A 14,610-nucleotide genomic window follows, 5' to 3' on the forward strand; every position below is an offset into this window, starting at 1 on the left:
GGGCATGCTCCAGGAAGATGGGCCTCTCTGTGAAAACAGAGTTGCATCAGAAGAGACTCTGTCTAGATTTATTAGAGCTTATTAATTAAGCTCTAGAGTAAATGTACCATTGAACAGCTTAATTAGCAGTATGTTTATTAGGAGCTAATTACATAATCCGTAAGCATTTTTTAAAATTAATGATTGCCACTTAGTCCACAGAATCTAATTGACCAAGGTTAAGGAGAACATGCAAAATCTGTTGCAGAGTCCTTTTGCTAATAGAGTTAATCATTTACTGTTACTTTCATTGTACAAACAGGGACCTGGAAAGAGCTGCTTAGCCCAACAGAAATTCACAGTTGCATCCCACATATACACAGAGGTGTCCTCAGGAAGGAAAAATGCTTCCATATGGTAAGAATTGGAGGACAATGGACAAACCAGTTCAGATAAAGTAATTTTCTCCTCGCTTTCACCATTTTGAGTCCACACACTGAAGAATAAAGTCTTTGTGCCACAGCACCTTCTCACCTAGGAATCCAAAGGCCACATCAGAAAATTTAAACATGGATCTCCCATAAGACAACACAATGCATTAATGCTGAGACACTATAGGTATGAACAGCTATGAGAGCTGGAGATACTCAGCACTTCTGAAACCAAGGCCACAGAACCTTGCCTAATTTTCCTATTAATTCTTCCAAAGCATAATCTGTTTTTATACCTAAAGTGGAACCTAGGAGTCTGGACTAAGTCTCAGGCTGGTTTGAATTATTTTTGTGTAACATCAAAAGCCACCTGTTGAAAGGATTACAGGAAGATTTTGTTTTTTTAGGTGCTGTCCCTTCTAATTCTGACACCACTTCTCCTGCTAGTCCTTTGATTAACATCTATTAGCAATTTAAACAAGACTTCCATGCTCATGATGTCTTGCATAATCTCCTTTTTGTGTTCCTGCTGGACTACATGGTGTCATTCAGTCTTCTCCCTGTCAGGGCTAGCTCCAGGCACTAGCGAGGGAAGCACGTGCCTGGGACGGCACATGCTAAGGGGCGGCATTCCCTCCATTCTTGGGGTGGCACAGTCCGGGCGGCTGCGCTCCCCCCCCCCCCCCGCCTCTTGGGGCGGCAAAAATGGTAGAGCCAGCCCTGCTCCCTGTTCTGGGCTATGTTCTATGGTCTCACTCAGTACATGAGGGGGAAACCTTGAAATGTCCATGCCTCTGATTCTCACCATGCCAGTCTATGTTGGTGAGTCTATGTTGGTGCACAGAATTGTGATCTGTATAAGCAAGAGCACAAAGGCATGGAATTAAAAGTAGCTATGTAAAGACTAAGAGACCTATGGATCTATTGCTGTAGCTCCCAAACACTGCATCTCTGCTCTCCACTATGCCAGTATGCTGAAGATTTACATGTAGCGTTTGTTTTCATATTCTAATTTAGACTGTCCGACTGTATTATGATGTTTCAAGAAGAGCAGATTTTTGCAATCCCATGCTGGGCATCCCACAGCCCATGCATGTCTAGTAGTACATATGGGATTAATCTCAAGCACGTCAACTCCCAGCTGAATTACACCCCAGTAGTGGGGGGGGGAGTATAAAGAGAAATCTATCTGGTGCCAGCTTCAGTCTCACTGCTGGAACTCATGAGAAGGCAGGGACAAGATTGCAACAAAAAGTCTTGAATCATTTCCTGGAGACGCAGGTATTGTAGAATAATTTTAAATATTGCCTTTTTCATTGAACATGGTGTTTGACTGGTAACTGTTGCCCTGGTTTTGTTTTCAGTATCTATTTCCCCTTAGTAGTCTATTTTAATTTAAAAGGCATTGACCATTTTGAATAATATTTTTATATAGGAAACATTTTATTGGCTTATTCTTATAAAAATTAGGGCCTGGTCATGCTTGGGTGGTAAGTACTCTCAGTTCTCACTGACTTTAACACAAGGTGAGGAAATTCAAGCACTTTTTGATTGGGCCTTTAAAAGCAGTCCTAAGATAAGAAAAAAAAAATATATATATATACACTTTCTTGTGGGAGGTTAATAACGCCTTTCACCAAAGAGAGGCAAACCAGGTCTGCACTTCTTGGAAGTTCAAAAACACATCCAGCAATTAAGAGATGTGTATTTATCTTTCTAATAATGGTAAAATAACTGCTTTGTCTCATTATTTCTTTACCAATAATTTGTACAGTGCACTTTGATGGAAGGGCACCTGGGTTGTGTAGGTAAAGCAATGCCAAAGATTAAATATCAATAACTGGACCCAGTCATCTAGCTACAGCTCCCCCTACCCTCTTGTAATTACAAAATATTACTTTTTGTTAATGTAGTGGGAGTCTCCAAATAAAAAGGTCCTAACTATATCTTTATTGAGAAACAAGAATCATTAGAAGTATTCCTGGACATAAAGAACACCGCCCCGGCGTATGGTTTTTATGAGATGTTCAGTACACTCATCTGTGTACTGCAAGGTACCTGCTTCTAAATGGCCAATGACCCAAACACACAAGGGGTGTGTATATGCAAACTTTTGAAGTATTTTTCAAATGCCATTTTTTCGCAAGTTCTGTTTTTTACTTTTTTGCAATCTGTTGAATTAATTGAAAATCACTGTTACAAAACCTATTGCCCCTGGGGATCTGAACACCCTCAGCGGCTTGTGTGCTATCTCTGCTGTAGTTGCTCCATCGCCGGAATTAACCTTTTCTAAATTGACGTGGCTGGAGATAGGCACCCAGGCAGATGTATTAAAATAGCGCATTTCATGCTGAAGCTGGACTGGGAGCATTGGAACAATCTGGGGATTTTTTTTTTTCTGATTACGGCTTTTATGTCTCAGTGAAACTGTGACCAGAAAGCAGGCTTTCATTGCGATGATTTTACAGAGCGTGCATTCTTCTCATATCTGCTCTGGAACTTTTTACCTTACTCATCAGACACTACATCTTAATCCATAAATACAATCAATTTCAGACAGTGCCTTACAAGTTTTCAGATCTTACAGAATCTAATTGATTACCCACTTCTGAAAATGTTTCGTTATAGAGAGAGGCCTTACATGGATGCAAAATCTTTGGCAGGTGTGTAAACGAACTTGCTATCGGCTTGAATGAAAACACTCCTTTGTGCAGAAATTCCTGTCAGGATGTTTCAGCATGGTCTGGAGGAATGAGCGAAGGTGTAGGAGTTGGAAGGTTTCCCTGCCTCTATCGCAGACTCACTTTATAGCTATGGACAAGTCATTTCAGCCCTCTGCTTCAGTTCCCCATATGTAAAATAAGGACAATAATATTTACCTGCCTCTTTTGGGGGGTGTTATGTGAATTTAGCTTGTAAAGTGCTATATAAATGCTACTTATTATTGATAATTAAATAAACTAATTCAGTGCATAAGCACTGTACTGATTGGCACTCTGTAAAGACCTACATATAGATAGCATTAATTAATTTTGCCAGTTGGTATTGTGACCAGCAAAAATTAATTCTAACACCTGTTCACTAGGAAAAAGCCTCAGACCACCGACCCTTTTCACATAGGCTGTTGAACAGCCATCAAAGTAGCACCTGGAGCACAATCTTGTGACTGAGCTTTGTATGTTTGCTTTTGCAGGATGGTCCTCGGTGCTCTTTCCCTCACAAATTGGACATGGCTAGTGACACCTGAGCCCATTATTTGATGAGGATCTTTAAGAAGGTCAAAATCTGTCCTAACTCTCGGTATGTAATGACACCTCTGACGATCTGAATCTGGGTTTGAATCCAGAACCTTCAGTACCACAACACAAGCTTTTAACAGTTGAGCTAAAGGAGTAACTTCACTAACTGGTAGCATTAGTAAGTTGTTTTCTTATATTGGACCAAATGTTAGAGGGCATTAAAGACACCCACTTTGCAAGTACATTATATGACTTGAAAGTCCCCAGTTTCTAATGTACATACCATTTCTAATGCACAATGTCTATACAGAATATACTAACAAATAAATTTTTTAGTCTCTAAGGTGCCACAAGTACTCCTGTTCTTTATACAGATCCATCCATTTGCAGGATCAGTTATGGGAGCCTGGTTCATCTTTGACATGGTTGGCTTAATTTTATTGGACATGGTGGGGATCCCAGGGAACCTAGTCATCCTCTATGCCTTCACCCACATGTTAATGTGCCATGGAAAAGTCACGCCCTCTGAAATTATACTGAGCAACCTCGCGCTCTCCAACCTCCTGGTTATCCTGACACAGGGGATCCCCATCACCCTCAAAACCTTTAGGCTTCAGAACACGTACAATGACCTGGTCTGCAAAATTACCCTCCATATTTACTGTGTGGGCAGAGCCATGACCATCTGCATCACCTCCCTGCTGGGCTGTTTCCAGTGTATCCTCATTGTCCCATCTCCTTGCAAATGGTTGCGCTTGAGAGAGAACCTGCTGAAAAATCTCTCCTCAGTTATGATTTCCATGTGGTGCTTCAACCTTTTTGTGTGCAGTACCCACCTGGCTTATTCCTCCTCCCAGGCTGCTGCAAACTCCTCCATCATCAAAAGCCACACAGTGGTGTACAACTTCTGCTACATGATGTTCCCCAACCACCTTTTGTACTTAGGAAACGGGGCGGTGTCTGTCATTCGGGACTTGTTCTTCCTGGGAGTCATGACTCTTTCCAGCTGCTACCTTCTCTCCATGTTTTATCAGCACGGGAAGCAGGCAAAACATCTGTTGGGGCTGCACACAAAGCATGCGGAGATCCAGGCAGCCAAAGCCGTGGTGGCCCTGTTAATCATGTACCTTCTCTGTTTTGGGCTGGACAGCCTCTTCTGGATCTCTACCCTCTGTATGTATCCTGTCTCACTGAGCCTCATTGATGCCCGGATGTTCCTTGATTCCTGCTACTCGGCCATCAGCCCACTGCTGATTATCCTGACCAACAAGAAGGTACAGACAGGTTTGAAATGTGCAACCAGGAGGAGACAGTTACCAGGTGTAGACAGCATCTCAAAGTATATCCAAAAAGAAACAAATGGGCCAGGTAGCAACTTTCAGGCTTAAGTCTTATTCAGCTTTGTTTTTAATATTGCAATTATTATTGTTTCACATACACACATACACATACACACACACACACACACACACCCCAATTCATACTTCAAGTATCTCAGAACAACAAAACAAAAAAGCAACAAAAGTAAATTCTCCATGAGACAAAGTGAAAACACAGGGTACAAAAATCTGTATTTGACTGTACACCCAGGCAATAACAAGAGAGGAAGGATGGTCTTGTGATTAAAGCACGACTCAGGAAGCCTGGTTTGATTCCCACTTTAGCCATAGACTTCCAGTGTGAGTAGAGAAAGAAATTAGTTTCCTCCCATCTAAATAATTAACAAAGTTTCAGTAAAAATACCTGAAAACTGGGGTACATTTTCTGAAATAGTCAAATTGGAAAGTGATGCATGCCAATAACTTTGTTGTAAAGTAACTTCCAGACTTGTTAGATTGTTCCTTGATGCTCTGTAAATGTGCATTTTATCTTCATATTACATGTCTAAACCCTGGAGAAGGTGTCACAAGCTTAATAGGCATATTTAAATTCAATATATGTCACTTATGCATTTTGATGTCTATCAAACAAAAGATGAAAGCCACATCAGAGCCAAAACCAGTGGTAGACTTTGAACATATACAGCACTGCAATATTTAATGTCTACAACACAAATCTCATGTTCAGATAGTAAAAACTAGGTTTTATCCCAGGGTTCTGTGGCCTTGGTTTCAGAAGTGCTGAGTATCTCCAGCTCTCATTGAGTACAGGTGGATATGTGGATTCTCAACACAATGCAAATCAGTCTTTGGCAGGCTGCATGTCAAAACTGTGACATAACTATGACATATGCCTCTTTAAAATGTGTGAAAAATTCCCCAGCAACTTTTACAGCATGTTAACCAATAGGCTGCAGAACGCAAGTGAACTAGTTAACCAATCATCTTTAAGCTGAGACACTATTAATAATGCAATTTCATCACCTAACCCTGAGCTGTAAGGGATTGCTCCAGTAGCTTGTTAACATAGTATGTTTCAAAGTTATTTCAAATTTGTGCAGGAAGTTTGTGCTAGTTTAAATGTTATAAAAATTAATCATGAAGAATAAAAATCAAATGACAACTCTCTCTGAAAAATGCCACTGTTTTCCATTTGCTTGAATGACTAAGACAAGAATTTTTTCAAGCTGATGTAATTGTTAACAATGCTGTCCACGCTTGACACTGAAGATCATTGCACTTGTGGATCAAGTCAGACATCACGTAAAATTATTTGAATTTCCATCAGGGGGAAAGATTCTGTTCTATTAAAATTTAATAAACAACCCATTTGTCTGTTCTTCTGTTACCCAATACCACTTACATTCAGTGCAAAAGATTTGAGCTCCTCTCACCTTCCTGATGATAGACAGACACACACACATCTACACAATTCTTCTCTGAGTAGCTGTGACTAATTGCCTTGCATCTCAGTGCCACTGTGATTATTACTAACCTCCCTCATTAATTTCATAGGACAATATTTGAAGGCTGCTAATAGTGTTTCTCTATACTTCTCCTGATCATGCTCATTGCTCAAATGAAGGTGCTAATTTAAACTTTGAAAAATGGAGTTTCTTGCCACCTTGCAGTGCAGTACCTCCTACACCATTCTGTTAGATTTATGGCCAAGAATAAACACCATTGCCCCTAATCTAAGGCATATTCTCTAGGAGCATCTGCTCACATACTATTGTTCTACAGCAAGAACAGAGCCTTAATTGCATGTCCTATATTTTAAAGGTGAAATCTAAAGCCTCCTAGGGACAGGCCATCATAAAATACCTTATGTATAAGTGCCACTTATATGAAAAAAGTTTATTGTACGAATCTTGCATTCCAAAATCTGTCAGAAGATTATTCCGGGTAGGTTTTATTTATATGGCTAGAAAATAATTTGTAGGGGTTGGATCAAACTTTAGAAAATAAACATTGACACTTTGAGAAATTTTCTGTCTGTGGCATATTCATAAATCTGTAGAAATGTCTACAGTGTGATGGCTGGATCCAGAATTTAAACTATTTCTCAGCACCTCCCATTCTGGCTGCATTCCACTATGTCTGGTATCTCACTTACTAATAAGGAGGCTTTTTAAGCATAGACAGCTAAGCAAGACCAACTATTAAATCAGAGAGACACAATACATCTTCTGCTCCTTGTCTGCCAAGTGTATAAATATTCAAAGACCTGGAATTGATAAAGTTCATTAGAAAAGATTAATGGTTCACTTGGGAATAATTCCAGAAGGGAACTGAGTTGAATGTGTAGGTCAGGGAGTTATGAAAGAATAAAAAATATAATTAGACTATTTTCTTAATATATCATTAAAAATCAGATACTAATAGATTGCATACCTGTTATGGGCCTCACTGAAGTTGCTTTGGGTTTCAGAAATTGGAAGGATAGTCTGTTGTGGTGAAAATTGCCTTCATTCCTCCACATGCATCTCACTGGAACAATCCTCATTTGAATTCATCGGTATCTGCGGCATGTAAAATGAACAGTACATTTTGCAATGTAGAAGGAGCTTCACTGAAGGTTCATCCAACTCACTTTTTTTGGTGGGTCCTAGCTGAATCCAGTCACAACCCCATCAGAGAACTGGAGGATAGCAGACTGAGGTGAGAGAGAACTAGTGAGAAGTGTTATGGGCAAAATAGCATTGATCACAGTGACTGCTGAGAGTATTGTCCTTGCTTTTCTCATATTTGATGGGGTCAATAGCCTGAAAGAAATCTCTCCCGAACTCCCTTTTCTGGCCTTCAAACTACACCCCAGCCTCACCAAGCTCAACTCCAGAAGCAAACTCCCCATAGACCAGGACCCACCTACTTAAAGAGGTGCCAGACCCTACCAGAACAACAGATGCAAAACCTGCAGCCACATCTCCACTGCTATGGTGATCAATACTCCCCTCCCCCGCAACACGCCTTTTAAGTTCCAACATGTGGTGTACCTCATCCAGTGCACTACATGACCCAATAATGACAACGCAGGTGAAACCAGACAACCATTATGCTCTCTAATGAACTCACACTGGAAATTAATAAAAGACAAAAGCACCATCTCCACCCATGGGCAAAAACTTTTCACATAACGATCACTCTATGGCTGATTTATCAGTCCTCATCCTCAAAGGAAACATGCACAACAGTTTCAAAAGATGAGTCTGAAAGCTTAAATTCATAACTTTGTTAAACACTAAAAATCATGGTCTTAATAATGACATTGGATTTATGGCTTATTGCAATAATCTGTAACCCATTAACCCTCCCTTTTCTGTCCTACGATTGCAGAGCTGTAAACAGGCCACTTCACCTTGAGTGGTCTCTTACAACGTGACTTAAATAACTACTTATGCTAAACAATCTGTTCCACCTTGTATTTAGCTGTGACACTCAGGACTTTTTCAGACCTGAAGAAGAGCTCCGTGTTAGCTCAAAAGCTTGTCTGTCTCACCAACAGAAGTTGGTCCAATAAAAGATATTACCTCACCCACCTTGTCTCTCTACTAAGACTAAATTGTGCTTTTTGGCATAGCCCTGAGCACTGAATGGAACATGAGCCGTGCTGTTCCAGGGGCAACCTGGAAGGCAGTGTGACTCCAAGTATCAGAGGGGCAGCTGTGTTAGTCTGTATCCCCAAAAACAACGAGGAGTCCAGTGGCACCTTAAAGATTAACAGATGTATTTGGGCATAAGCTTTCATGGGTAAAAAACCCACTTCTTCAGATGCATGGAGTGAAAATTATAGATGCAGGCATAAATATACTGACACATGAAGAGAAGGGTGTTACCTTACGAGTGGAGAAACAGTGTTGATAGGGCCAATTCAATCAGGGTGGATGTGGTCCACTCCCAATAATTGAGGAGGAGGTGTCAATACCAAGAGAGGGAAAATTGCTTTTGTAATGAGCCAGCCACTCCCAGTCCCTATTCAAGCCCAAATTAATGGTGTTACATTTGCAAATGAATTGTAGCTCTGCAGTTTCTCTTTGAAGTCTGTTTTTGAAGTTTTTTTGTTGAAGGATGGCTACTTTTAAATCTGTTATAGAATGTCCAGGGAGATGGAAGTGTTTTCCTACTGGCTTTTGTATGTTGCCATTCCTGATGTCCAATTTGTGTCCATTTATTCTTTTACATAGAGACTGTCCAGTTTGGCCAATGTACATGGCAGAAGGGCATTGCTGGCACATGATGGCATATATCACATTAGTAGATGTGCAGGTGAATGAGCCCCTGATGGTGTGGCTGATGTGGTGGGGTCCTCTGATGGTGTCGCTAGGGTAGATATGGGGACAGAGTAGGCAACGGGGTTTGTTACAGGCATTGGTTTCTGGGTTAGTGTTTCTGTGGTGTGGTGTGTAGTAGCTGGTGAGTATTTGCTTCAGGTTGGAGGGATGTCTGTAAGCGAGGACTGGCCTGCCTCCCGAGGTCTGTGAGAGTGAGGGATTGTTTTCCAGGATAGGTTGTAGATCATTGATGATGTGCTGGAGAGGTTTTAGCTGGGGGCTGTATGTGATGGCCAGTGGTGTTCTGTTATTTTCCTTGTTGAGCCTGTCCTGTAGTAGTAGATGACTTCTGGGTACCTGTCTCACTCTGTCAATCTGTTTCCTCACTTCCCCAGGTGGGTATTGTAGTTTTAAGAAGGCTTGATAAAGATCTTGTAGGTGTTTATTTCTGTCTGAGGGATTGGAGCAAATGCGGTTGTATCTTAGGGCTTGGCTGTAGACAATGGATCGTGTGATGTGTCCTGGATGGAAGCTGGAGGCATGTAGGTAAGTATAGCAGTCAGTTGGTTTCTGGTATAGGTTTCTGGTATGTTACCATCACTTATTTTCCACTGTAGTGTCCAGGAAGTGGATCTCTTGTGTGGACTGGTCCAGACTGAGGTTGATGGTGGGGTGGAAGTTGTTGAAATCCAGATGGAATTCTTCAAGGGCCTCCTTCCCGTGGGTTCATATGATGAAGATGTCATCAATGTAGCGCAAGTAGAGGAGGGGCGCTAGGGGACGAAAGCTGAGGAAGCGTTGTTCTAAGTCAGCCATAAAAATGTTGGCATACTGTGGGGCCCCCTGGGTACCCATAACAGTGCCGAAGACTTGAAGGTATAAGTTGTCCCCAAATCTGAAGTGGTTGTGGGTGAGGACAAAGTCACAAAGCTCAGCCACCAGGTGTGCCGTGGCCTCATCAGGGATACTGTTCCTGATAGCTTGTAGTCCATCCTCATGTGGAATATTGGTGTAAAGAGCTTCTACATCCATGGTGACCAGAATGGTGTTTTCAGGAAGATCACCAATGCATTGTAGTTTCCTCAGGAAGTCGGTGGTATCTCGAAGATAGCTGGGAGTGCTGGTAGCGTAGGGTCTGAGGAGAGAGTCCAAATAGCCAGATAATCCTGCTATAAGAGTGCCAATGTCTGAGATGATGGGGCGTCCAGGGTTTCCAGGTTTATGGATCTTGGGTAGCAGATAGAATACCCCTGGTCGGGGCTCTAGGGGTGTGTCTGTGTAGATTTGTTCCTGTGTTATAGCAGATATAGATATAGCAGACTCCAGAGTTGCCTCTGGGAGGAACAGTTCCCTCCTTCGCTTCCCCTTGAACCTGGAGCACTAGCAATTTTCTAGCAATAGTAATTAATTCATAAACATCATGAGTATATATTTGACTTTTACATTATCACTCACAATTAGCTGTGGGCTCCTGGGGGGACTCTGCTGTATTTCACACTCTGCAAAGGATTTGCAAATGTGATTGAACCTTGCAGGGATCAGATTTCCCAGAAGATTCCATATGTGTATCCACTGGGCACTGAAGTAGATAATCCTGCTGCTTACAATACATCCAAATACAATTCTCAGAGGCACACGGTGTCTTTATCAATATCCCCCTCTGATGCATGTCTGACTTTAAAGGGAAAACTCTGCTGCAACAGGAGATGGGTGTAGATGACTCCATCAGCAGGATGGACCCCAATGAAGTATTACGGTCTCCATACTGCTTAGGGGGCTCCTTGCTGCAATGGGAAGTGTGGTCTTTCAGAAGCTGTGTAACATCTAAGGGCTTTTACCTCCCGTAACAAATACATGATCTCAAAGCACTTTTCACAACTGTCATGGCAATATCCAATGTGCCTTAGCTGACGTCTACCTCTGGATGTTACATTCTGCCTCTCAATTCCTCCTGCAGTTTTCCATATATGGATTCTTCTCTTCTTTTAAGCTCTTGTGCATTGTTGTTATTGCTGATAGATACATATTTTGGGCCTTGAATTTGAACAGCAACTCAACCTGACCCTAACATTTTGCATTTGCAACTCTTTACTTCAATTTCCCCATGTGTAAAATGGGTACAGTAATACCTACCACCCTGCCTCTTAGTTCTGGGGGAAGGATTAACTGCTTAACAGCACCTTGAAAATTACAGGGACAGATATTAAGCTTGAGAAAATCAGTGTGGATACACAGCAGCTGAGGATCTGATCACATAATGTAGTCTATAGATGCTTCTATGTATATAAATGAAGCTTTTTAGTCCCTCTAAAGCATGGCTAGTAACTGGACACATTCCTAGTTATTACAAACTATTTCGTTAATCTCTGAGAATAAGGAGATATGTATAATTGCTATGTAAGTTTCACTATTAGAAAAAGCCAACCACTAAGGAAAATAAAAAACATTACAACATTTTATTCTGCAAGGAGCACATAATTAAATTAAATTTAGCTCAGAGGAATTGATCCAAACATTTAAATCCCTCTGCCAACTCCTTAGAAATCCCATATGTCCTGCTTTTAAAGGTCCATATTTAAAAAAAAAAATGTTTTGCCTCAATCAAAATGGTCCTTTCATTGGTTGTACTACACTGCTCTCTGCTGGCACCATGCTGGGATTTTCTGTAATATTACAGCTAAATAATGATAACGACCTATGCCTTGATCCCACCAACTCTCACCAGCCCGGCAGGGTGTGCTGGTTGGTAGTCAGATGTGTAGATACAGTAGAGTACTGCAGGAAGAGTTATTACTTGTTTCAGAGTCAGGCTCCCAAAAGTGCTGAGCTTTTTAAAAAGAATAAATTTGTGGGTTCTTTTTATTTCCCTTCTGTTTTTTAAGCATTTGGGTGGCCACATATTCAAGCTCTTTGCTGCAAGCAGAAGGGCTAGAAACGTCCTCTGTTTCTATGAAAGTGGAGATGCTCACTCAGCGCGACTCCAAATATTGTATCACTCGTGATAAAATCAGGGTTGACAACAATGTTGGTGATTCTTCTGTCTGGGTTAGCACCAAAGCAACCCCCCAGCCTGATGTTAAGGGCACTGTCTGTCCACACTCTTTATCTGATTCAAGGTGCCTTCATCTTAGCAGGTCGAGGCCATTCTCTTGTTGTTGGGGGTGCTGTTTATCAGCTGTAGCAGCATCGTTAGGGCAAATCCCAAAGCGATGTAGCCTCCTTGCAGATGGAACATGTCCCAGGAGATTGATATCTAGCTAGGTCCTTAAGACAGTCTGGCTGGATGTTCACTCTATGTCTGTCATTGGCAATTTTATCACAGCACCATCTGATCACTGACTGTATAGCGGCATTCTTTGCTAAACACGCTTTACTATAATTTTGTTGGTCTTCCATCCTAACAGTAAACGTTTCTCAGCTGAAATGTAAAACTCTGGTCCTGGTTCCTGGTGGCTTCCAAATATCCCATGGCACATCCAGCATTCCAAATTGCCAACCTACAGTTTTCCTGCTTTAAAATACCTCCTTTAGCTGCAGGTCAACAATCCCCCAGAAACTCCTGTGACCTGCTGTCTTGTACCCTGGCTGCTGTTTCTATTGGTCGCTGCATACTGAAATGACTTAGAATTTTTCGACATTAGAGATTTTTGCAACCGTATCGCTACACGGATGTGCAATGTGTAATACCCAGTGTAATGTGCTGCACTGAAGTGACTTACCCATTTTGAAGTCAGGGTAAGTCACATGAGTATGGCAGCTTGCATCGATGTAACTCCGTCAGGTAGATAAACCCTTAGACTCAGCTCTGCACATATCCCTCTGGGTCAAGTTTGCAGGTGCTGGCAAGGGTCAGCGTGTGCAGGGATTGGACCTGGTGCTGTGAATAAACAAAGGACTGTAGTCTTCAAGGCTATCAAACCAGCAACTTTCAGCAGCCATTTTAATTAAGGAAAGCACCCACACACTCACACACACACACAGACACAACCGAACACAGAGATTGTTTAGGGTAAGCTGCCATCATGCTGGGAGTACAGGAATAAAAATTGCTTGGGAGAGTGGGGCCTATAGGGCCAGGAAAGTAATTTATACCAGTGTTGGGATCCACTAGGCATAGCTACCAAGTAACTCGGGAGAGTGGAAAGCCAAAGTGTCGATGAAACTCTTTTGCTCTGGGCCTATCTGAAACCCCCAGACTCCATCTTGTGAACTTTCATCTACTTCTGTGCTAACTGCTTACATGTTAAAGGAGAAATGTATTGGTCAGCGTTTCTGGTAGATGGCTGCAGTTTCATTCACACTAGCAGAAATAATAAAGATAAAGAGGAGGGAACAGAGAGAGATAGTTAGTTTGCAGTTGCTTTCCCATATATCCCCAAGGTATTTAGTGCAAAGGGTCAAGGGATGTACCTTGTTCTCCCTTCAAAATGACAAATGTATCCACAACAGATGTCTCTTGTATCCCCCCCTCCCCAAAATAATATATGTATCCTGTGTAACCTATTATCTATCGGTCAGCATAATGACGTAAAAAGGATGAGAACTGAGTTGTTTGTTACTGGTTATAAAAAGGGCCTATGTTGCCCATGTAAGGTGTGTCTCTCCTCTGGCATGAGTCGATGGGAGCACCCTCTCAGCTGACTGACAAATAAAGGAACTGGTACCCGTCTTCTTGTCTCTCCGTGCCTCCTTGGTGTAATTAGGTAAGCTCTGGGGGGAAACGGGCCCTATTTGGCCAACACCAGTGCCCAATTTCAGAATGATGATTGAGATGACAATATTTTCCCCTAATATGCAAGATTCCCTGAGTCCTGTTATTAGCGCCAGGGACCTGTGATTGGAACAGGAATCCTCAGCTAACTGTCACTGTACACAGTCTTCTTTCCAAATCACACCTTCATCCTGCATGTCATGCTGGGCTTCATTGCTCTTTACAGAACATGGAGACTCTTGGACTGTGCCTGGAATGCCTCCGTATCTCCTGCTGCTTGCTTGAGATCGTGTGTACATGCTGTCTGCCTGGGCCTAAAGCATTGCCCTTAAAGATGAGACCCAGCTATGGTATTCAGACCCAGACCTGAATTTCTCCAGATTTCAGAGTGTTGTATAGATCCTGGGGTGCGGTAAGAAATGTTTTTTCCTATTACACATAAAGCCACACAAGTTGTGTACAGTGGGGCAGAGGGTTGTGTGTTTCCTTCAATATTTCTACTTCCATCCACAACCCACAAATGTAAAAAGTACAGAGGGGCTGAAATTAGAGAAAATTAGATGTTTATCTAGATTCTTGTGAACCTCAAAGTTTTGGGGG

General features: G+C 41.9%; 2 protein-coding genes across 5 annotated transcripts in view; both read left to right on the forward strand.

Annotated features, from left to right (window-relative positions):
- Positions 1–1,528: 1,528 nt before the first annotated feature.
- CAMK1G (calcium/calmodulin dependent protein kinase IG) overlaps positions 1,529–14,610 on the forward strand; it is a 54,666-nt gene continuing 41,584 nt past the window's right edge. For 2 of the 4 annotated variants that reach the window (XM_034770565.1, XM_034770567.1), the window contains exon 1: positions 1,535–1,691. The gene's annotated coding sequence lies outside the window, so the exon portion shown is untranslated. Of the gene's footprint in view, positions 1,692–14,236; positions 14,423–14,610 lie in introns of all 4 variants that reach the window. The other 2 variants (XM_034770566.1, XM_034770568.1) reach the window with 2 other exon arrangements.
- LOC117877444 (olfactory receptor class A-like protein 1) lies at positions 4,025–5,060 on the forward strand. The gene has a single exon (XM_034770569.1). It carries the CDS (start codon positions 4,048–4,050, stop codon positions 5,035–5,037), a length of 990 nt encoding a protein of 329 aa, XP_034626460.1. The 5' UTR covers positions 4,025–4,047; the 3' UTR covers positions 5,038–5,060.

The sequence above is a fragment of the Trachemys scripta genome, chromosome 4 (assembly GCF_013100865.1).
Source record: "Trachemys scripta elegans isolate TJP31775 chromosome 4, CAS_Tse_1.0, whole genome shotgun sequence".
Lineage (NCBI taxonomy): Eukaryota > Metazoa > Chordata > Testudines > Emydidae > Trachemys > Trachemys scripta.

What these genes read in the sequence shown, in the direction of transcription:
- LOC117877444 (XM_034770569.1), top strand. Translation starts at nt 4,048, where the DNA reads ATGGGAGCCTGGTTCATCTTTGACATGGTTGGCTTAATTTTATTGGAC.